The sequence below is a fragment of the Hordeum vulgare genome, chromosome 4H (assembly GCF_904849725.1).
Source record: "Hordeum vulgare subsp. vulgare chromosome 4H, MorexV3_pseudomolecules_assembly, whole genome shotgun sequence".
Taxonomy (NCBI): Eukaryota; Viridiplantae; Streptophyta; class Magnoliopsida; order Poales; family Poaceae; genus Hordeum; species Hordeum vulgare.
Window position 1 is genome coordinate 599,185,511 of NC_058521.1, and position 24,032 is coordinate 599,209,542.

At 44.6% G+C, this 24,032-nt stretch overlaps 3 protein-coding genes across 3 annotated transcripts; all 3 read right to left on the reverse strand.

Annotated features, from left to right (window-relative positions):
• Positions 1-3,276: 3,276 nt before the first annotated feature.
• On the reverse strand, positions 3,277-6,064 carry LOC123449936 (UPF0548 protein At2g17695). Its single transcript, XM_045127308.1, has 4 exons — positions 5,927-6,064; positions 4,135-4,402; positions 3,837-4,053; positions 3,277-3,744 (listed from the first exon to the last, which is right to left on the reverse strand). The coding sequence occupies exons 2-4, from the start codon at positions 4,395-4,397 to the stop codon at positions 3,529-3,531; spliced, it is 696 nt and encodes a 231-aa protein (XP_044983243.1). The 5' UTR covers positions 4,398-4,402; positions 5,927-6,064; the 3' UTR covers positions 3,277-3,528.
• Positions 6,065-10,913: 4,849 nt separating this feature from the next.
• On the reverse strand, positions 10,914-12,014 carry LOC123447473 (LOB domain-containing protein 42-like). Its single transcript, XM_045124079.1, has one exon. The coding sequence runs from the start codon at positions 11,979-11,981 to the stop codon at positions 11,115-11,117; it is 867 nt and encodes a 288-aa protein (XP_044980014.1). The 5' UTR covers positions 11,982-12,014; the 3' UTR covers positions 10,914-11,114.
• Positions 12,015-18,498: 6,484 nt separating this feature from the next.
• On the reverse strand, positions 18,499-19,500 carry LOC123447474 (LOB domain-containing protein 41-like). The gene has a single exon (XM_045124080.1). The coding sequence runs from the start codon at positions 19,454-19,456 to the stop codon at positions 18,647-18,649; it is 810 nt and encodes a 269-aa protein (XP_044980015.1). The 5' UTR covers positions 19,457-19,500; the 3' UTR covers positions 18,499-18,646.
• Between the last annotated feature and the right edge of the window lie 4,532 nt (positions 19,501-24,032).

Sequence of the window (24,032 nt, forward strand, 5' to 3'; positions counted from 1 at the left end):
GGACATGGATGCCCATATTGGATCCTACATATTCTCCGAAGATCTTATCGGTTGAACCTCAGTGTCAAGGATTCATATAATCTCGTATGTCATTTGTTTTGTCCTTCGGTATGTTACTTGCCCGAGATTCGATCGTCGGTATCCGCATACCTATTTCAATCTCGTTACCGGCAAGTCTCTTTACTCGTTCCGTAATACAAGATCCCATGACTTACACTTAGTCACATTGCTTGCAAGGCTTTGTGTGTGATGTTGTATTACCAAGTGGGCCCCGAGATACCTCTCCGTCACACGGAGTGACAAATCTCAGTCTTGATCCATACTAACTCAACAGACACCTTTGGAGATACCTGTAGAGCACCTTTATAGTCAGCCAGTTACGTTGTGACGTTTGAAGCACACAAGATATTCCTCTCGTGCCAGTGAGTTATATGATCTCATGGTCATAGAAATAAATACTTGACACGCAGAAAACAATTGCAACAAAACGACACGATCAATATGCTACGTTCATAGTTTGGGTATAGTCCATCACATGATTCTCCTAATGATGTGATCCAGTTATCAAGTGACAACACTTGCATAGAGTCAGAAAATCTTGACTATCATTGATCAACTGGCTAGCCAACTAGAGGCTTGCTAGGGACATTGTTTTGTCTATGTATCCACACATGTATCTATGTTTTCATTTAATAAAATTATAGCATGGATAATAAATGATTATCTTTAAACATGAAATATAATAATAACTATTTATCATTGCCTCTAGGGCATATTTCCAACACGTATCTGTTTTCCCGGATTCGGTGGGTACTCGACGAAGCGAAACGAACACATAGGATACCGTAGCGAGAATGGATCTGGGATATCACACTCCCTTTTAACCATTCAACTCGTTTGACGGCTGTAGACGCTTTAACGTGTGTGATTTTCGCTATTCCTTTTTTCCTTTGAAAGGTTTTTTGCTGGTCTGGTAGTCTCACTCAGCAGATATATAGCGTATTCGTTTTCCCGGATTCGATGGATACCCGATGAAGCGAAACGAACGCATAGGATACCGTAGCGAGTATGGATCTGGGATATCACGCTCCCTTTTAACCATTCAACTGGTTTCGCGGCTGTAGATGCTTTAGCGTGTGTGATTTTCGCTATTCCTTTCTTTTCTTTGAAAGGTTTTTCGCTGGTCTGGTAGTCTCACTCGGCAGATATATAACGTATTCGTTTTTCCAGATTCGGTGGGTACCCGACGAAGCAAACGAACGCATAGGATACCGTAGCGAGAATGGATCCGAGATATCACGCTCCCTTTTAACCATTCAACTGGTTTGGCGGTTGTAGATGTTTTAATGCGTGTGATTTTCGCTATTCCTTTCTTTTCTTTGAAAGGTTTTTCGCTGGTCTGGTATTCTCACTCGACAGATATATAACTTATCTGTTTTCCCGGATTTGATGGATACCCGGCGAAGCAAAACGAACGCATAGGATACTGTAGCGAGAATGGATCTGGGATATCACACTCCCTTTTAACCATCCAACTGGTTTGGCGGCTGTAGATGCTTTAACGTGTGTGATTTTTGTTATTCCTTTCTTTTTCTTTAAAAGGTTTTTCACTGGTCTGATAGTCTCACTCGGCAGATATATAGCGTACCTGTTTTCCTGGATTCGGTGGGTACCCGACGAAGCGAAACGAATGCATAGGATACCGTAGCGAGAATGGATCTGGGATATCATACTCCCTTTTAACCATCCAACTGGTTTGGCGGCTGTAGATGCTTTAACGTGTGTGATTTTTGTTATTCCTTTCTTTTTCTTTAAAAGGTTTTTCACTGGTCTGGTAGTCTCACTCGGCAGATATATAGCGTACCTGTTTTCCTGGATTCGGTGGGTACCCGACGAAGCGAAACGAATGCATAGGATACCGTAGCGAGAATGGATCTGGGATATCATACTCCCTTTTAACCATCCAACTGGTTTGGCGGCTGTAGATGCTTTAACGTGTGTGATTTTCGCTATTCCTTTCTTTTCTTTGAAAGGTTTTTCGCTGGTCTGGTAGTCTCACTCGGCAGATATATAGCGTATTCGTTTTTCCGGGTTCGGTGGGTACCCGACAAAGCGAAACGAACGAATAGGATACCGTGGCGAGAATGGATCCGGGATATCACGCTCTCTTTTAACCATCCAACTGGTTTGGCGGCTGTAGATGCTTTAACGTTTGTGATTTTCGCTATTTCTTTCTTTTCTTTGGAAGGTTTTTCGTTGGTCTGGTAGTCTCACTCGGCAGATATATGACGTATCTGTTGTCCCGGGTTTGGTGGGTACCCGACGAAGCGAAACGAACGCATAGGATACCGTGGCGAGAATGTATCCGGGATATCACGCTTCCTTTTAACCATCCAACTGGTTTGGCGGCTGTAGAAGCTTTAACGTGTGTGATTTTCGTTATTTCTTTTTTTTTAAAAAGGTTTTTCGCTGGTTTGATAGTCTCACTCGACACATATATAGCGTATTTATTTTATCGAATTTGACGGATATCCGACAAAGCCAAAGGAACGCATAGGAAACGAACGCATATGATACGGTAGCGAGAACGGATTCAACGCACCACGTACGCGGCGCCGACGATTGCGATGGTATCTCTGCTGTAGATTGTTCGCCTCGGATTCCCGTTCCCGTTCAGAATTTCATTCAAACGAGAAGACAGACCAGACCAGCAACGTGCGTGCGCGACCAAGTGATAGGGACGGAAGGGGACGTGTACCTGACCAACCAGACCATGGTCTGACTCCCGCTCTTACGGACCCACATCATCGGATGCGCCGAACCGTGGGAAGAGGGGATGGATGGATGAGCTCACCACGTCCGTCTTTCATTCACTCACGTTGTGCAGCCGCTGTGCCGTGTTTTTTTTTTTTTTGACCTTTCGTCCTCGTCTTGAGAGTCAGTGCGTGCGCGTCGGACAACAAAACGAAGAACGGAAATGATTTGTTCAGGAACGAAAGTGCTCTTCTACACACGAGCGGGTGTACAGTAAATTTGAAAATATATATTTTAGACATGTTAAAAAAATCTGAATTTCTTTTACAGCAAACATTTGACAAATATTTTATTAACTAGCAAAATTTCAGTACGAAATCATATTTTTTGAAGTCGTGAAGAAAAAACAATATTAGTGCTTCAAAATGCTTTTGAAAGTAGCATTTTCAGAGTTGCAATTTTGTTTTTTTTTGTCATGACTTTCACAAATGCGATTTCATGATGAAATTTTACGAGCACTTATAACATTTGTCAAAGTTTTTCCAAAAAAGAATCAGAACTTTTTGAACATTTTTACAATACTTTTCGAATTTACTGTTCACCTGAGCTCATTTTAACGAGCTCGGGTGCAAAAACATCGAGTCAGTTCAGGAGCGCCTACGCTGCTACAGGTACCACGAGACGAGAGCAACCTGCCATCTTTCTCCACATGCCCCCACATGTATGTATACATCGTCCAACGGAAGCAGAATGGAGCAGAAAGGACGTCGATGATCACTGCATCGGCGGCGGCGTTGTTGACGAGCAGGCCGCGGCAGCGACGTGCCTGAGCACCGCCTTGCCGGACTCCCGCGCGAAGTGCCTCTGCCGGAGCCGCACGTAGGGGTAACACAGCGCCGACAGCGGGTGCGCCGGCTTGGAGAAGGACACCACCTCGTACCACACCCGCTCCTCTGCGTCCACCTCCACCGAGAACCGCTCCTCCCCGGCCTGCAATGCATCCACAAGCACCGTGTCACCCAAACCATGGTCATTTTGCTTGCTGCAACTCCATCCCAACCGGAAACAGAATGCACTAGTACCAGCAGATGGCCCTGCAGGGTGCCGCTGCCGAACGCGAACACGCCGCCGTCACCGCCTTTCCCGCGCTTGCCGCCATTGCAGTCGTCGTCGGTGACGTAGGCGATCTGCAGCGGGAACATCACCCAGGGCACCACCTCCTTGTAGCAGATGCAGAACCTCGCGCCGGGTTTCACCGGCGTGCCCGGCTCCGCCTCTGCCCACCCCAGGGCCAGGTGCCTGTCCAACAACAACAAACAAGTTTCAGCATTGCTGCAAACATATACTACCACAGCGGAGTTCAAAACAGGCCAGGCTTACTTCCACGAGAGGAGGGCCGACTTGGCGTGGCGGAAGGCGTCGGCGCCGGAGCCTACGAGGACGCGCGACCGGTTCACGGAGAAGCCACGGTTCGCAAGCGCTTTGTCCGTGTCTTCAGAGTTTGTTAATGCGGTTGGTGATTTCGGGTTTGTGGCGCCGTGGAGGTCCGCGTCGTAGTTGAAACCGCTGGCAGCCGCGAGGCACGACTTCTGCTGCTCCGGTGTGGGGTGGCTCAGGCTCAGGAAGAGACCTCCCCACGCCATGGATTCTACAAAGAGAGAATGGTGTGAGGCTGTGAGGGGAATCGATACATAAGGTTCTGTTCAGTTTCAGTGGATTCTGTTAATTTCTGCTAGGTAGGATTTAATCAGAAACAAGCTCACATATATACTTCACTTATGTACTGAAGCACAACCAACTATTTTTTGTCGAAGTTCTAGAACACCATCAAACACAGCTGTTCACAATTTAGAAAAAAATAAAGATCCAAATCAAACACAGCTGTTCATAATCCTAAATTTTCTTTTCAAATGACACACACTGTAACATGCAATTGCAGTGCATTATTCAGAGTTACCACCTACATGTACAACATTATTCAGAGGATTATGGATTGTTGATACCAAATTTTAATACTAATGGATACTCTGGATTTGTAAATCCTGCATCGACTATGGTTTGCTAATTCTATGAAATTCTTCATATAGAGCTGTGCGGTTAATTCTATGCATATGGAAACTCAACACAACACGCTAATTTTGCTTCTGTATACTTATCGCAACTAAGCAGAGCTCATATTATACAACTCTTGGAGCTGACAAAGAAACTCAGAATATAGCTGGAATGATGGTTGTGAATTAGGCTTACAGGCAAGTCATACAACGCCCATGATTGACTGCTCGTACAGGACTACAATAACATGCCAGACAGAATAAGTAGAATTTTCTTCTAATTTAACTATTTTAGTTGCCAGTTAACAGATGGATTATCCTGCTCCCTTAATCTGGACTATAACAAACAATCCAACTACAGCTGCAATGGGGGAAAACAATCACAGGGCATATGAATTCTAGATGATGCATTTAATAATTTAACACCACCTTTCATATAACGAACAAAATGCTATAGAGTACAAGCCAAGCTTATCAAGAAATTCATCAACTACTAACTGCTACTAACAAAGTTGTGTCCATTCAAAATATCACTAACCGTAAGGATTCCATAATGTTTGGCAGCCGACACTCAAGTAAACTAGCTAGGTTCTGAGCATAGTGCTGAAGTGCATAGTATTAATGTGCTGCATCACATTACATCGATGCGATGATACGGTTATGAGCAAATTGAGTATCCTGAACCGAACTCTACCCTGAACTGTGACAGAACACCCCCTCGACCACGAGGAATAGATACTCGTAGATCAAGATCTTTATTTTACCATCTAAGTAAATCTATGAACACATGAGTCAGCCCAAATACACTTGAGCCAGTACTAAATGGGAACCAGGGAGCGGCGAAGGTTCAAGCCACAGCCAATCTGATCCACCCAGCGATTTAGTCACCCATCCCCTTTTTCGAATAAATTCAGAAACATAGCAGTGTTGCTACTTCAAGGGTACATAATATTCATGGACTGATGATGCGAGGCCTATTGTATCAATTCCGAGATGGATTGAAAACTCTAGGGTTACTTGGGTCGTTCTTCCTAGTCTGGTGGGTCCTAAAATTGTTGGAGGTTCCTGGCATCGGACGATCTGGAGATGGATGGGGGCTGGGCTGGGGAGGGCATACATACCTGCAAGATTAAGGAAACGGAAGGCCGATATAGCGGGCGGCAGCGACTGGCCGGCGAGCGCTGCGGCGAGCGGCCGGCAAGAGGGGCAACCCGTGGCGAGGTCTCACAGCCTCTCAGTGTCAGAGGCAGCCGCAGCCTGCACTGGAGGGGATACCTCGCTCGCTCGATCTGAGGCCGTCTGGGTCGGCGTAGGCCCAGCTACCGGCCCAGGTTCATTTCAGTTGGACCTACCCCAACACACTTCTCTTGCGACCGCCTCCTCGTCTTCGTGGGCTTGACAAAAACGAGCCCAGACGCTCGCTCACAAACGCGCCGTTTTTGTTTTTGTTTTTTAGATGACTGGTCGCTCGGTTCGCTTTTGACTGGTCCAATGATGGTGTTCGTTGTTGATTAACCACAAGCAACTACTCCCTCCGTTTCTAAATATAAGTTTTTTTAGAGGTTTTACTATTAGGAGTAGTTAGCAAGCATTTTTTGGGACCTTATGAGGGTTACTCCCACGTGTCGTCGCTTGGCACATTCTCAATCGTCGTCATGTGTCGCACTCGGATTTTTTTCACATGTGTTTTCGGTTTTTAAAATTGTGTTTTTAGGTATTTTTGTATTTTAGTTTTTCACCGGTCTTTTGTAGCTTTTGGACGAAGAAAAAAATTCAAAAAAATTGCGTGAAAAAATGTGTTTTTTGTGAGAGACACGATTTTGCTATCGCGATAGGCACGGACAAAAAGGAAAAAACGTGTTTTCTATTTTTTTACGAGAGACACGGCCGTGCCTTTCGGAAAGGAAAAAAACGTGTTTTCTCCACTCTTTTTTCTCGCGAGAGGCACGATTTTGCTTGCGTGAGAGATATGGTTTTGTTATCGCACCTCGGTAAGGAAAAAAAACGTGTTTTCTGCTCCCTTTTGTTTTTCCGCGAGCGGCACGGTTTTGCTTCCGCGAGAGGCATGATTTTGCCTTCGCGAGAGGCATGGTTCGTGCCTCTTGGAAAGGAAAAAATGTGTTTTCTGTTTTTTCTATCACGTGAGGCACGTTTTTTTGTTTGCTTTTTTTAATCAAAATAAATTTCTTCAAAACCTATCAACATGGATCTAGTTTTGAGGATCTCGACGTGAGAAACCCAACGGTGAAAATGGTTCAAGATTTGAACGTACGGTTTAGGAGATAAAACGTTTTAAAAATACGGATCTACGAAAAAAGTGAAACTCCCTAGTTGCGACAAGTGGCGCGCATGTAGTGCGTTACTTGTCGTAATTCTGGGGAGGTGGAAGTAATCGTTGAAAGGGGTACTCTTCAACTAGTGAATTCGACTATTTACTTTTGAAAAGAATGCAGAAAAAAACAATTCACGAATTCAAAATCACTTTGCCTTGATTTAAAAAAGAGCTCACTGTTTTCGCATGATAAATATTAAATCTATCTGCGTTGGCATTTTAGGTGCGGGCATGCCAGTATACGAGTGTATATAAATTAAAACAAAGCACATAAAATATCACATAGATAAACTTGTAATCTTTATTACTTTGGACATACAAGCTCACTTTACATGCTCTCGCGGTAGCATCTGACATATAAAAGACAATTGTACAGTTCTCGACTCCTAGGGCCTTGAAAGGACCTCTAGTTAAATTACATTCATAGATTCATGTCCATGAAAGACCTCCGATTAAACTGCCTCAAAACGGTCATCATCATTATCTAACCCATGACTTCTGTCTTCAAGGCATAAAAGATGCAAACGATCAATGGAAAATAATAATGTCGTCATGCTGGAAATTGACGGATTTCATGCATCGATCAAACGCGAAATGCAGACCAAGTCGTAAAAACAAAATAGTTCGGCCTCGTCGGTCATGAACATAATGTATCCCGCCTCGTCGGTCAGGAAGTATATATGAGTTCCGGCCTCGTCAGTCGCGGAAACAAGTGTGCTGAGCATGGACTTGAAGATGAACCCATCGTTTGACTTGAGAAACATGATTTTGCAAAATTCCAAACATGGCGTCTTATTTATTCAGGTGTAGATGGCCATGTCTTTATTATTCGCAGGATAAAAGTCCTCATCCTTTGCATGCTGCATGATCTACTTGAAATTATTAATGACTCCTGATGATTTGCATGGGATGACTCGCAATGTTGATTTTGAGTATGTATGTAGCCGTGTCATTGCTCTCTAAAGCCGGACTTTGTCTACCACCTCGAATGAAATATTGCAAAAAGCACTGCTGAAAACTTTGATGAATCCGCAGCAACGATTTCGTCGTGTAGAGCCGCAAAAAGTCACCTTAAACCTTTTTTTATTTGTCGGATTTAACAATAAAAAACATCCGCGGTGACGATTTGATCGCCACGTAGAACCACAAGATGCCAACTCTTCTCTTTCTTTCTTTTGTTCAGACCACGGAACACCGGCGGCGATGATTAGATCACTATGTAGAGCCACCAGGTGTTGGTAAACACTTTTTGTAGATCGGCCCGTAAAACGTCTGCGGCGACGGTTAGATCGCCATGTAGAGCCGCGAGACGACCCTCTTTCAGTTTGTAGCTCAAGCCATGAAGCGCAGGCGGCGACGATTAGATCGTCATGTAGAGCCGCGAAACGCCAGGAAAGAAATAGGAAGAACAAATAAAGTAAAGTAAGCAAAAATAAAATCATATGCAACCTTCATATGATTTACTCACCATATGGCTGCGCCATGGACGCCGGCCGCGAGGGGAAGACGCCGGACGAGAGTCGAAGACGTGCGTGTATGTGAATACTGGAATGGAGATGATATGAAGTGTGTGCGTGTGTGATATGGTGAATGGCAGTGAGATGAGCGTGTAAACGTGGTGTGTGTGGTGAGTAAGCTGAACTTTTTTTCAGCCACTAGAGCAGCCCCTTTTATAGCCTCGTATCCCTTGGTTAGCCATGCAAGTACATAGAAAGATAAGCATCGGAGACTCGCTTGCCGTTGCCGTTAATAACAAACTAAATCTTATCTCTAAACTCTCGGTGCCGTTGAGGAGGAAAAAACAACAAATTCTGTTCAAGCTCCCGTACTCATCCTTGATGGATTTAGTCAAACCAAACAATTGATTTTTCTTTTATCTCCAACCGACACACACCTTGGTTTTGTACCTGTTGGAATACGTACACGTCCAGGTCCAGCTAGCAGGAGGGATTTCGTGTCACACCAAACGTTTTTTTGCATGGATCGTTACTTAAACAATGGGTCCATGCATGCACACATGATTTATTCCCACGATGGGCCGGTCCACGATGGGCCGGTCCATTTACTATTGAATGATGGAAGGGGGATGTGTGATCGCATGATAACTTGCAACGGACACTTAAGCTGCCAAATAGGCGGTGGTCATTTAACACATTCTTTCATCCCAAGTTTTCTAGAATTACAACTTTGGCGGCAAAACTTTATTAGCTCCGATTTTAGTTTCAAGGGGCTTGGGTCGAACTATGAAGTGTCATGTTCTCTCTCCGTTTATCAGGGTCACCGTTAGTCGCTTGGTGTTCCTCATGACTCTTTACGTATCTCGTGGTAGATACTTGTACTATGTATTTTTCCCATATCAATACAATTAAAAGTAGGACGTTGGGTATTATCTCCTTAAGAGAGCCCAAACCTGGGTAAAATCATATGTCCATGTTACCCTCGCTCCAAGATGCCTAGCTTAGGACCCCTACTACGAGATATGTCGGATTTAACACCGACAAGGGGAAGGGGGGAGGGGTTGTGCCCTTCATGGGCTGGTCCATTTACTATGAAAGGAAGGGAGGGGGGTGTGTGCCCTCGACGGGTTGGTCGATTTACTATGGAAGGAAGGGAAGGGAAAGGGGATGGGGGAGGGGTGTGCCCTCGATGGGCTGGTCCATTTACTACGGAAGAAAGGAATGGGGAGGTGGAAGGGGGGAGGGTGTACTCTCAATTGGCTGGTCCATTTACTATGGAAGGAAGGGAGGGGAGGGGGAAGGGGGAGGGGTGTGCCCTTGATGGTCCGATCCATTTACTATGGAAGGAAGGGAGGGGGACGTGTGCTCGCATGATAGCTTGTAACGGACGCTAGTCATTTATTGATCCTAGAAATGACACATTCTCTCATCCCAAGTTTTCTAGAATTACAACTTTTGCGGCAAAACTTTGTTAGCTGCGATTTTAGTTTCAAGGGGCGTGGGTCGAATTATGAAGTGTCATGTTCTCTCTCCATTTATCAGGGTCACCGTTAGTCGCTTGGTGTTCCTCATGACCCTTTACGTATCTCTATGGCCATCTCTTTTGATCATAATGTTTCGTGAATTGCTAAAAGGAAAGCTTTTCTAAAACTTGAGTGGAGGTGCATCGGATCACGGTGCCCGTCAGTGGGAGGGCTCTAATTCTTTTTTCTTTTCTTTAGTTTTTGTCAGCACTAGGATCTGTTGTTTCTTTCTTTCTTTTCCTTTTACGTTTTCTGTATGTTTCGGGTTGGTGAGACGATGGGTGTCCCGAAGTGGGAGTAAGGTCCTTTCCCGCATTGTCCTCACTCAAGTGGTAGTTCTACTGTCGGCAAAGGGCGCGTGAAGGTCCTTTCCCGCTTTGTCCCCTCCCGGGTGGTGCCTAAGGTTATGTTCCGGGTTGGTGAGACGATCGTGTTCCGAAGTGGGAGTAAGGTCCTTTCCCGCATCGTCCTCGCTCGGGTGGTACTTCTATTGTCGGCAAAGGGCGCGTGAAGGTCCTTTCCAGCTTTGTCCCCTCCCGGATGGTGCCTAAGGTTATGTTCTACCAAATATGGTTGGGTCGTGTGGCGTGCGCGGGTGCAGTCGGTGTTGCTGTGTCGAGGTACATGTATATCTAAGTTGTACACTCCATTGCATTTTAATAGCTAGCACAATCAACCTCTCATACCTTCCCCTCACGCATATAGTCTTCAAAATACTAAAACAAGATAGGTTTAGTCATTTATTTCCTGTTAATGAAATAATTGATGTATCCGGCCCTTGGAACAAATAACTCAGGAAATGCAGAAGTCCTAGCATTTTATTTTATTTTATTTTTTCAGGCCTCAGGTACTACAATGTTTTTCTCTTGTACAATCTCTGCCCGAAAGGTGTCAGTATGACACGAACGATGATCCCCAAAAAAACTGCCATTTTTGTCTCTCTCTCTCTCTCACTCAGGTCTCAGCTAGCAGTACGAAGTTCGGCACTTCTCTTCTCTCACACCGGGAGCTCAAGCAGCAGGCCGATGTGGCCGCACTCGGCGCTCGAGCGTCTGGCCGCATCGGGGCGCGCCGGCGGCGACCTCAGCAGGCGGGTGGCCGGCCCGAAACCGAGCGTCAGCTCCAGCCCAACTTCGTCGTCGTCCCCCTGGGCCAGCTGCGGCATTGGGAGGTTCTGCTCTGCTTGGCTGACGTGCGAGTGCGCTTCGGCCCCGGTGTCCGCCGACGACTCTCCCCTCACTTGCTTGGCTGCCACTGCCACTGCCACTGCCATGCCGCCGTCTTCAACAACGTGGTCGTGGCTTCCGGCCGGCTCCTCGTGGCTCGGCGCGCGGTCGAGGTCGCCGTGCTTGGCGCCGGAGGAGATCGTTGGTTTGGCCGTCGAAGAGGATGACGCGCGCTTGAACATGGTGCGCCCAGCGCGGGAGACGCCGAGCGGGCCGGGGGGCGCAGGGACGACCATGGGTTTAGGGACATGGCGGACGTCGAACGCCGCCACGAGGCCGGGATGCCTGACGGCCTCGGACTGGACGGCGATGCGGCGGCCCTCGAACACGGCCTGGACGGCGTCCTGGCACGCCTCCCACCGGCCCATGCAGAACAGCCCGGTGGCGCCGTAGACGGGGTTGGCCACCCGGCCGCACGCCTCGTAGAGCAGCGACCTGAAGAGCGCCGGGCGGAGGGCGGCGTCGGTGCCGGCGGCGAGGAGGTTGAGCAGCCCGGCGCGGCCGTAGAACTTGGCGAGGAAGACGGTGGCGTTGGCCTGCGCGTCGGCGCCCCGGATCCAGGCCAGGCAGGGGCGGATGGTGCAGTCGTCGGTGCACCCCTTGCGCAACACCCGGCAGCCGTTGCAGCTCGCCCGCATCGTCGGTCTTCCGGTGAACTGGTGGTGATGGTGATGTGAGACGGCGGAGATGGGGGCCGGGGCAGGAGGGTTTTATAGGTTGGTTGGCCCATAGTTTTGGGAGGGTGGGTTCGGCGCCGCTGCCAAAACAATGGGAGCTCGACCATGCAGAGCGTGCTGTGTTCACCCTGGGGTTTTAAGAAACGGATGACAGTAAATCGTTTTAAAAGTAAAATTATTCTGAAAAAATCTGGAGTTTTTTGTGGTTCAATATGGTCATGGGCAGTGGCGGATCCAACTCAACATGACTGGATGGTCCAACAGTATAATTCTGTATATTTTCTATTTTTTTCTTTGATATATAGACTATGTGGAAATTTCATGGTGGTTCATGGACCATCCTGGTCAACCCCTGGATCCGCCACTGCTCATGGGCCTGATTTCGGTGCAAAATTTGGTGAAGTTTGCACATTCAAAGAGATCATGGCAAAAAAACAAAACAATAACATCCAAATTTTGACACTTTTTTGCGACAACATCTTGAAAATTTGCATGGACATCACACATTTGAGCATATTGCATTACAAAAGAAAATCTTTTTTAATGTTTCTGCTACTTTTATGTTATTTTACTGTTCACCAGGTTTAGACAAGTCCGGCCATACGAATGGTATTTTAGGAAAGAAATGGATTTTAGCTTAGAAACAATAGGCGGGAGGGAGCTTTGGGTGGAATTTCTTTGCGGCGTGCCGCCGGCCGTTTTTTTGGAGTGATGCGTGTGTGCTATATTACACGAGCATCACACATTTGAGCATATAGCATCACAAAAAAACCGTTCTTTAATGTTGCTGCTACATTTATGTTCTAGCTGAGTCCGCAAACTGGATTGCATTTTTTTTGGAAAGAAATGGATTTTAGCTTAGAAACAATAGGCGGGAGGAAGTTTTCGATGGAATTTCTTTGTGGCGTGCCGCCGCAGTTTTCTTAGACTGATGCGTGTGTGCTACACGAGGATCACACATTTGAGCATATTGCACCACAAAATAAAATGTTTTTAAATGTCTTTTCTACATTTATTTTATTTTACTATTCACCGTGTCTAGATGAGTCCGCAAAACCGAATTGAATTTTTGGAAAGAAATGGTTTTACCTTAGAAACAATAGGCGGGAGAGAGCTTACGGTGGAATTTCTTTACGGTGTGCCGTCGTGGATTTCTAGGAGTGATGTGTGTGTGCTATACGGTAGGTGATATCCCGGCCCACCCAATAGGAAGGGATATGGTGCAGTCATGCAGGTTTGGTCCGTCAAACATGAAGGGGGCATGTATGAGGCTTCAATCTACACACTCATCTGGGTTGTACCCTTTTTTAATATTCGGCGTTATCTTCATTTATTTTAAAATATCATTCTTCATAAAATGTTTGTGTTTTAAAAATGTTAGAAACAATTTAAAAATGTTAGTATTTAAAAAAACTATTTCACATGTTACAAAAATGTGATCAGTTTTTAAAATTTAAAAGCCGCTTTTTAAAACCAAATAAAGAATCGCCCGAAAAAGCGCTCGCTACAGTATCCGATCAACTCTCTGTGATATTCGAGCCACAATAGTCATTTTCTTTTTTAGGGAAGAGCCACAATAGTCTGTCAAGGGACCTCCTACCTCCCGCTCACTGCAGCAGGATTCCTGCGCCGCATATGGCGGGCGCCATTAGGCTTTGTTTGGTTATTAGTGATCTAATCCCCTAGTGGAACTAATCCATTCAATTTTCCTTGCGCCTCCGTGGATTTGTTCCACAAGGTGGAGGCGATTCTCGTGGCACCTGTGAATTGAAGCGGTTTGAACCGGTATTGTCCCCGACGTGAACCAAACTAAACGGACAAAGTATAATCCACGTGTAACAGTTCCCTGCCGAGACGACCCCCGTGGATTAGAGCCCGATCCACGTGGTTTAGACTGTAACCAAACAAGGCCTTGAATAATTCTGTTATTTTTATCCTTTCCTGTTTATTACCGTCTTGTTGTTTGTTTTTTTCTTTTTATTTTTGTAGCAAAAAAAATCGAGTTGGAAACATGAATAAATTTTTAAAGCATGAACACTTTTTGAATTTTAAGAACAAAATTTTGAAAAAGAGAAAAAAATTGAGAAACCTCGAGCAATTTGAAAGTGGAACAAACTTTTAAATCATGAACATTATTTTGAATCTATAGAACAAATTTTGAAACTGAGAACTATTTGGAAAAACCGTGACCAAAAAATTTGGAAGCACAAATATCTTTTGAATCTTGAGAACAAAATTTTAAAAACGAAAATAATTTTGCAAAATCCCAAACAAATTTGAAAGTGTGAACAAATTTTAAAATCATGAACATTTTCTGAATTTTGAGAACAAATTTGGAAACTGAGAAGAACAAATTTGGATGTACGAACAATGTTTTGAATATTGAGAACAAAAAACAGAGAACAAACTTGAAAAACCCCAAACAAAATTTTAAATCACGAACATTTTTTGAATTTTGAGAACAAATTATGAAACTGAGAACAATTTTGAAAAATCCTGAACAAATTAGGTAGAGAGAATAAAATTTTAAAGCACGCGCTTTTTTTGAATCTTAAGATTTTTTTTGAAACGGAAAAGAATTTAGAAAACTCGAACAAATTTGGAAGCGCGAACAATTTTTTGAAACACAAACATTTTTTGAATCTTGAGAACAAATTTTGAAACCGGGAACATTTTGAAAATTCCTGAACAATTTTGAAAGCGCGAACAATTTTTTCAGGCATGAATATTTTTTAGTCTTGAGAACAAATTTTGAAATGGAGAATAATTTTTTAAAAAAATCGAACAAATTTGGAAGCGCGAAGAATGTTTAAAAGACGAATATTTTTTGAATCTTCAGAACATATATTGAAATGAAGAAAAAAATTGAATCTTCAAAACAAAATTTAAAAATTATAACAATTTTTAGAAAATATAGATCATTTTTTTAAATTCAGGAACATTTTTTGAAACAGAAAAAAAATAAAGAAAAATGAATAAGAAAAAAACTGATTCAGTGAACCTTTTTCTAAAAGTTTCCCAAAATCGAAAAAAATTGGTTGCAAACCTCTAAGGTTCCCAAAACCGGGGTGCTGCACCCTTGCTAAATGGGCCAGCCCATTTGTAAAGACTCTGTGCGAAGCCCTCACACCATTTTGCACAGAACGACAAATAGGATTTTTCTGTCAGTCAAGTCACTGCAGTACCCTTGTTGACTCGCTATAGTATCGGTCGAGTCACTAATGGGCCTGCCCAATCGGAGAAGGCTTGTGCAAAAATAGTAGTATCGGTCGACCATTTGACCCGCAACACTGTCTTCATTACTTCCTTTGTATATATATAATTGTAGTTGAAAAGAACTAGTCTAGTTCTCTTCAATTACAATTATTTAGATACACACGGAGTATACAATAAGACTTTTCACAAATGCGTTCCAGTGATCTCTTAACTTCTCTAATGCTTCGCTGAATGCTGGAGTCTTGTTTTTCTTGATATAATCTTGGTCCAATCTTTTTTTCGAGTTGCAGAATTGTTGGGCCATCTTTTTAAGAGCCCACGCCTTGACTTTTTTTATCTATAACATTGTTATTTGGATCCACCTCTAGCGGTAGGGTGAAATTTGTCATGAGCGTTTCCCAAAGCATTTTCTTGGATCTATCATCGAGATAAGTAACTCCAACAACTTTTGGCTTATTCCATTCTTGAATGTTGATCGAGATGGTGTCCCTAACAATAGTTTCACACTCATGTATAAATCGGTTTGCGTTCTACGCGGGAAGAGTCGGAGTGCCATCCGCAGCGATTTCTTTGATCTTGAACCTTTCATTCTCGCCAAACTTTTTTTCGGACCTCATCTCTTTATAGATGGTTGGCTCGATCCGGAGGGCTATATAACAAAAGAAAGAAGCGTTAGTATATGTACATACAAATCAATTAATGCATTTAGCTAGTCAACAGAGGCTTAATTAATATACCCCGCGGGACTTTGTTAGTAATTAAGGTTCCAACACCGGAGCCGTCATGTTCTCTCTCCAATTCCTCACGGGAGCGTCATCTTTTGTCGGCTCTACCCCATCACCGGAGTCATTCAGAAACTGTGTGGTGATATCATCATCTCCGTCGCGGATTATTTTCCCCAACATCTCTTCTTGTTCTTTGTCTCTGTCGTGCTTCATAGTTTGTGCAAATATTACAACATGGCATAAACATAGGAGCAACAGGTTCATGGGAATCATCAAGGCAATATACAACCATGAGATAAGCTGTTTTTCAGACTTAATGAAATCATATGCACATGAGCAATGGATTAGTGGCAAACATCATGCAAAGTTGACAAGTTTTATAACACGCAGTTTCAGACTTAGCAATTTTTAGCAAGTGTAAAACATCAATAGTATCATAGCATGTTTGCAAGCTTGTTATAGTGCCTAAACTCGGAGGTGGATGGAGGGACTCCTCTGGCGATCGTCGGGGACTCCTCATCGGCGATTGTTGGCGACTCCTCCGGCGATCGTCGGGGACTCTCCGCACCGGCGATCGCCGGGGACGACTCCGGCGATCGTCGAGGACTCCTCACTGGAAAAATGCAAAGTTATATAACAACAGTTTCCAGACTTAGTGAAATTTAGCATAGGCATGGCAAAAATGTTTTTCCTAGCATGTTTACAAGCTTGTAGCGTCCATTACAGCCACGGGGTCGCCGGAGATGAGCGCGGCGACGAGGTAAGCGACGACAACAGCTCGGGTTCAGCTTTAATTATGGTGCATGCGGCAGGGTGAATGCGTGGACTGCTCACGGGCGATCGTCGGGAACTCTCCTCATCGGCGATCGTCGGGGACGACTCCTCCGAGAATCGTCGGGGACGACTTCAGCGGCCCCTCGGTGTTACAAGATGTAGCCGCATGGACTAGATGAGGATGGGAATACCTCGATCTGAGGTCGGCCTTGTAAGTCACATACCCAACTTCCGACCCATGTCATTTTAGTTGGACCTACCCCACACATTACTCTCATTTCAAACTTTCCAAATACGACCAACTTTGACCACACAACTTCATTAGTTGTGATTTTTGTTTCAAAGGGTGTGTGTTAAACTATAGATCCATAACCTCTCCAAGTTCTCTCTCCCTTGCAGGTTCGTGATCTATAGCTTCGGTGTTCCTCACGACCATTTTCATATCTCTATGACCACCTCTTGCCATCAATAAACCTTGGTGAATTCCTATTTTTTCTGCAACTTAGTGTATGACTTCCCTCCTATACGAAAATCTCTCTCATATCTTAGAGGTGTTGCGGATCACAATGCCTCGTCAACGGAAAGGCTCCCATCCTTTTTTCAGATTTTGTCGGCATGAAGACATTTTTCTAGGTTTTGTGGCTGTTTAGGGCGACGGACTTGCCCCATTAGCACAAAGGTCTGCATTCCTTTTTCAGATTTTGTCGGCATGAAGACATTTTTCTAGGTTTTATGTGTGTTCGGGGTGACAGACGGTCGCGTCCTAGTGTTGGAATAAGGCCCTTTCCGGCTTTGTCCCCCATCGGGTGGTGCATCCAGTGCCGATGGAGAATGCCCGAAGGTTATGTTCCATTGCATTTGGTTAGATCCTGCCGCATGTGCTGCTGCAGTCGGTGCCGCTGTGTCTAGGTCCGTGAAGTTTCGATCTACCTCTAAAAGTACATGTATCTTTTTTTAGGGAAAAGTACGTGTATCTCTTTTTTTAGCAGAGTACAATCAAAGTCACTCAGATACACAAGCGTACACTCATCCTTATGAATGCACGCACGCACACCCTATCCCTATGAGCACCTACGAGAGACTAAGACGGCACATTATCTTAAGATTTGACGAAGTCGTCACTGACGCCTTCATTGTCGACGGGAACGTCTCCTCCCATTGAAAGCACATCATCGGAAGACCTGAAATAAAACATTCAGCAGATGCAGAAAGTTTTATACTACCTCCGTATCTAAATATATATATTTTAGAAATTTTAATACAAACTACATAAAAATCTATATAGACATATTTTAGAGTGTAAAGTTAATCGATTTGCTTCGTATATGTAATTCATATTGAATTGAAAACTTTAAATGGAGATATATTTAGGCCTTGTTTGGTACTAGTGTATTTTAGGGAATTTGTGGGGATTATCCCGGTCAAACCCCTCAATCCCCACACATCCCATAACTCCATTTGGTTCTAGTGTATTTGACATGTTTCATCCCCACATTTCCTCTCAAATCCCCAAACTATAGTGCATTTTTTCAATACCCAATACACTACCCCTACCTAGTGTATTGGGGATAAATGGGGATTTGAAGGGATTGGGTGAAGGTTGGGGTTTCACCCAATCCCTTGAGGGATTATCCCCACCAATCTTCTCAAAAACACTAGTACCAAACAAAGGCTTAGGAACTGAGGGAGTAGATCTTAACTTTTTTCGAAAAAAAAATGATCTTAATTTTTTCCAAGGTTTTGGGCACTACACAATATTCTTCTATGATAAGAGACATCTCTATCCAAAAGGTGTCACTATGACACGAACGGTAATCCCAAAACTGCCACTTGTGACTCTGTCTCTCTCAGCTAGACAGCTACTACTAGAATGAAGGACGGCACTGTGACACTGTCGCCGCGTCTCTGGTCTCACACCGTCAGCCCAAGCAGCAGGCCGATATGGCCGGACATGGCTCGCGCTGCTGGCGGCGGCGGCGGCGGCGGCGGCGGCGACCTCAGCACGCGCGTGGCCGGCCCGAACCCGAGGGTCAGCTCCAGCCCAATTTCGCCGTCGTCCTGTGCCACCTGCGGCACAGTGGCGCTCGCGCTCTGCGCTGCCTGGCTCACGTGGGAGCCCGCCTCGGCCTCCGACGACGACGACTCTCCCCTCTTGTGCATGTCTTCAGGCGCCTTGCCGTCGTCTTCAACAACGTGGTCGTGGCTGCAGTCCGACCCGTTGCGTCCGGCCGCCGAAGAGGAGGGGGACGCGCGCTTGAAGCTAGTGCGGCCAGCGCGCGAGACGCGGAGCGCGGCGGGCGCGCGGTCGATGGTGTCCTTGGGGATACGGCGGACGCCGTAGGCGGCCGTGAGGCCGGGGTGCGGGGCGGCCTGGTCGGCGCCGACCTGAGGGATGCGGCGGCCCTCGAGCACGGCCTGGACGGCGGCCTGGCAGGCCTCCCAGTTCCCCGTGGAGAAGAGCCCGGAGGCGCCGTAGACGGGGTTGGTCGCCCGGCCGCACGCCTCGTAGAGCAGCGAGCGGAAGAGCGCCGGGCGTTGGGCGTCGTCGGGGGCGGCGGCGAGCAGGTTGATCAGCCCGGCGCGGCCGTAGAACTTGGCTAGGAAGACGGTGGCGTTGGCCTGCGCGTCGGGGCTCCTCATCCAGGCCAGGCAGGGGCGGATGGTGCAGTCGTCGGCGCAGCCCTTGCGCAGCACCCGGCAGCCGTTGCAGCTCGCCCGCATGGTCGTCGGTCGGCCGATGGAGGTCTTTCTTTCTTCTTGCTCCGGTGAAGTGGTGGTGGTGGGAGGAGACGGCGGAGAGGGGAGGGTTTTATAGAGTGGGCTGGCCCATGGTTTTGGTCGGGCGGGTTGGGCGCCGCTGCCAAAACAATGGGAGATGGATAGAGGTGGGTTCCAGAAAAGGAAACAATAAATGGATTTTAGCTCGCAAACAATAGGCGGGAGGGAGCTTTCGGTGGAGTTTCTTTGCGACGTGCCGCCGCGGTTTTCTTGGAGTGCTGCCTGCGTGATATCCCGGCCGGGAGGGAGGGAGGGATATGGTGCAGGCAGGTTGTCTGTCTCACGTGAAGAGGGCACGCATCGGGCTTCTTCAACGTCTTACTTTTCGACCACAATTTAGCCACGCAAACCAATCTATGGTTGGATGATTAGAGGAATACTGATATTTTCAGCTCATAGGGTTTAAATTCTAGTGTTTATATTATTTTTAAATTTATTTTAAGATTTTCGGTGATACGTTTTCAGTGCGAGGAAACGTTTTCGTTGACGACGAAGCACCTACGGTGACTTCGTAAATCTCAAAATGATATGTCGACTCGGTCTCTCGAATGTGCTCGTAAGGATAGGGTGTGCGGGTGTGCATTCATAGAGGTAAGTGTATGCCCGTGTATGTGAGCGCTTGCGTCTGTACTATGTTTAAAAAAATGGTATCCCGCACAAATGTTCGCGTTTTCGAGATATGTTGTTTTTTAATATTTTATAATTTTTAATAATATCTGTATTTTTGAAAAGTACCATCTTTTGAAGAATGTTAAAAAATGCTTTAAAATTGTTAGCGTTTACTTAAAAACTATCACAATTGTTTTTTATAAAACTTCCGTATTTTATCAGAAAAACTCAATTTATAACTTTTTCAACACCAAATAAATGGACCAAAAAAAGTCTACGGGCCGAATTTCCAATGGGACGCGCAATCAATGCGGTCTTTGTCCGAAACAATGAACATTTGACGTGGAACACGCCAAAATAGAAGGACCCTGTATCGCACTATTATTTGTGTTTTCGATATATCGTTGTGACATTTTTGATATAGGAGGACCTTGTGCGAGTTGGAGTAGCCACTTTGCCTACAACGGGAAGCGCTATGTCTCGCTCGTAGCGTGACCTAGCATGCCCGCAAGTCAGGCACGTCTCCCAATGGGCGGGTCCAACGCGTATGAGGCCAGGACGCACTGCTTCATTTTTTTTCTTTTTTATTTTCCATTTTTTTGTTTTGGTTTATAAAGAAAAATGTTCCTCATATATACGAAAAGTGTATCCGTAAAATATTTAAATGTGTGGAAAAAGTTGATTATTGAAAAATCAAGCTTCAAAATTGTTAAGTGGCTAAAAAAAAATGTTTTTCATGTATACAAAATTATGAAGTGTATGAAACCAATGTTGCTCATGTAATTAACAAGTATTAAGCGTAATGTACAAAATGTTCCTGGTCTGCACAAAAAATGTAAGGTATACATTAAATAAATATATATTCAAAATATTTAAGCATGTTAATGTTAAATTTCTGGACCATCATATATTAGAAATGTTAAATATATATAGAAAATATGTACTGACAAAGTTGCCATATGCTAAAAACAAGAAAATCAATGAATATCAACAGAGAAAGAAAACAAATGATCAAACTCGCTGAAAACCAATAAGAAATATAAATAAAAAGGAAACAGAAAGAAACCATTGCAAAAAAATGAAAACAGACAAAATGGAGAAAGAAATACAGAAAAAATGATAAAGATCAAGAAAAACAAAAAAAGAAAGAAGGACTGAGGCGGGCAAAAACAAAGAAACATAGAAAAACAGGAAATTAAACAAAAACGTGGGAAAAGGAAAATAAAAAAAAACAAATAAATAAAGTACCAAAAGAAACGAGAAGGGAGCGCGAGCGAACGAAACGATCGAAAACAGACAGGAAAAAGGGAGAAATGGGCCAGCCTAGTACCTACACAATCATAGAATAGGAGTTGGATTTGTTACGATCAGGGCCACTCACTGATGAGTCGGCAGCAACATGCACTGTTAATTGAGATTATACGTGGACACCTCCGGCCCGGCCCGGTTGGCCCGTCCAGGCCCAGCCCAAAAATCCAGGGCCTATGTCCTATGGGCTTGCCCGTGGGTCGGGCTTGGGCCTGAGTTCTGATCCCATCAACAGGGCCGGTCCGGGCTTGGGCTTGACATACTAGGATTTTAAGGAAGAGGCCCGGCCCATGCTCCCAAGCCCGATGGGCTTTTCAATAGATGGGTCGGGCTTGGGATTCAAAGTAGGCCCGATGGCAGGGCTTGGGCCTTAGTTTTTTATCGTGGGCTTTTTAGGGCCCTGTTCGGACCGGCCCATGGCCAAATATAATTGAGATGGAAAAACTATGGAAAAAGAGGAGATCTATTGGATTCAACGGAGCAGGGCGAATTGGCTTAAGTACGGCGACTGTAATACAAAAAATTCTTACAATTTTGCTACTGATAGGAACAAGAGGAAATTTATTCGCCGTCTTATGGATGAAAACGGTGCTTGGAGAGAGGATAATGAGCCCATGAGAAGCCTACTAGCTGAATACTTTCAGGGTCTTTTTACTTCTGAAGTTAGTATACCCAATTGGGAAGTTTTGAATAAAAACAAACCATGTGTTTCCTCTTATATGAATGAAGCTTTATTGTCTCCGTATACAAAAGAAGAGGTCAAGAGAGTGTTGTTCAACATAAGTGATCTAAAAGCACCCGGTCCTGATGGGTTTCACGCCATATTTTATAAAAAAATGGCACTTATTAAGCCAAGATCTCGTGAAGGGGGTACTTGATGATGTCAACAGTAGGGTCATCCCGGAGGGTTGGAACACGACCACCATTGTACTCATCCACAAGGCGGACACACCGGAAAAGGCGGCCCAATTCCGACCCATAAATGTTTGCAATGTGGTCTACAAATTCATCTCAAAGATGTTGGCAGCTCGACTGAAGGTATTTCTTCCGGACATTATTAGTGAAATTCAAAAGCACTTTTGTTCCTTGGTGTATCATTACGAATAATGTAAATGTGGCATATGAATGTTTCCACACAATGAAGAAGAAGATGATGAAAAAAGGCAAGGTGGGGACAAGTGATGTGAAACTAGACATGCATATAGCTTATGACCGCGTTGAGTGGGTCTTTCTGGAGTCTATTCTTGGTAAAAATGGGTTTTACAGCAGGTGGATTGAACTCATCATGGCATGTGTAACATTTGTAGAATATAAGATGAGATTCAACTTGAATGAGACAACACCTTCCACACCCACGAGAGATTTAAGACAAGGGATCCCCTGTCACCCTACCTACTTTTGTTATGTGCAGAAGGTCTCTCTACTTTGATTAACAATGAAGAGGAACAAAAAAGTCTAAAAGGGGTACAAGTCTGTCGTAACTCCCTTTTTTATTTCTCACATGTTGTTTGTTGACGACTCATTAATGCTTATGAAGGCAGACTGTGCAAATGCTACCTCATTCAAGGGGGTTCTACATGCTTATTGTGCAACTTCAGGTCAAATGGTGAGTGCAGCAAAGCCATCAATACTTCAGCTCGAACACACATGTGGATGACAAAGTTGTGGTATGCTAAATCTTCGATATTATGACAGAATCCCTCTCAGACAAGTATTTTGGTCTTCCATCGGTGATAGGAGTGGACAGGGTTGATTGCTTCAAACATTTAATTGAAAAACTTAGGAAACTACTCAATGGATGAAAGGAGAGAACTGTTTCATATGGTGGGAAAGATGCATTGATAAAGGTGGTGGGCCAAGCCATGCCGACTTATGTGATGAGCGTATTCAAATTTCCAAAAAATGCAAGGGAATCACTGATGCCATATCGCATTATTGGTGGGTGATGGAGAAAACCAGCGTAAAATGTATTGGTTCGCGTGGTGGAAGATGTGTGTTCCTAAAGATAAAGCTGGCCAACGCTTTTTGTGATATTTGTAACTTCAACCTCGCAATGCTCGCAAAACAATGTTGGAGACTCGTTGAAAATTATGACTCCCTTTGTGCCAAGGTTTTGAGGTCTAAATATTATCCCACATGTGGCATATTAAACTGTCACTTGAAGAAAGGATCATCAAAAATACTCGTCATGTACTTAAAATGACTACCGTCCTTCTAGTTTTTTTTAGTATATCTTAAAAAAATGCTACACTTACGTAAAATTCCTACGTACAGTTACTTAACTTTCCTAAACAATCTCTCCCCTCCCTGATTTCAAGTGGGTGGGCCCCCTCCCCTAACTAATCCCAATTAAAAAAGGACAGATAAGCAATTACGTTAATTTACGTAACTACCTTACGTAGGTATAGCATTGCTCCCGTGTTCACTCTATATTTATTAAATGTTTGATCTGTTTTAGACAATATTGAATTTGAATTTGAAAATGTTCAATGTGTTTGAAAAACTTTCTCACTATGTATTAGAAATAGCCCCCCCCCCCCCCCCCGAAACCTGTGAACGAAACATATCGACGGTCCTCCTGAGCATAAGAGAGCCATTGATG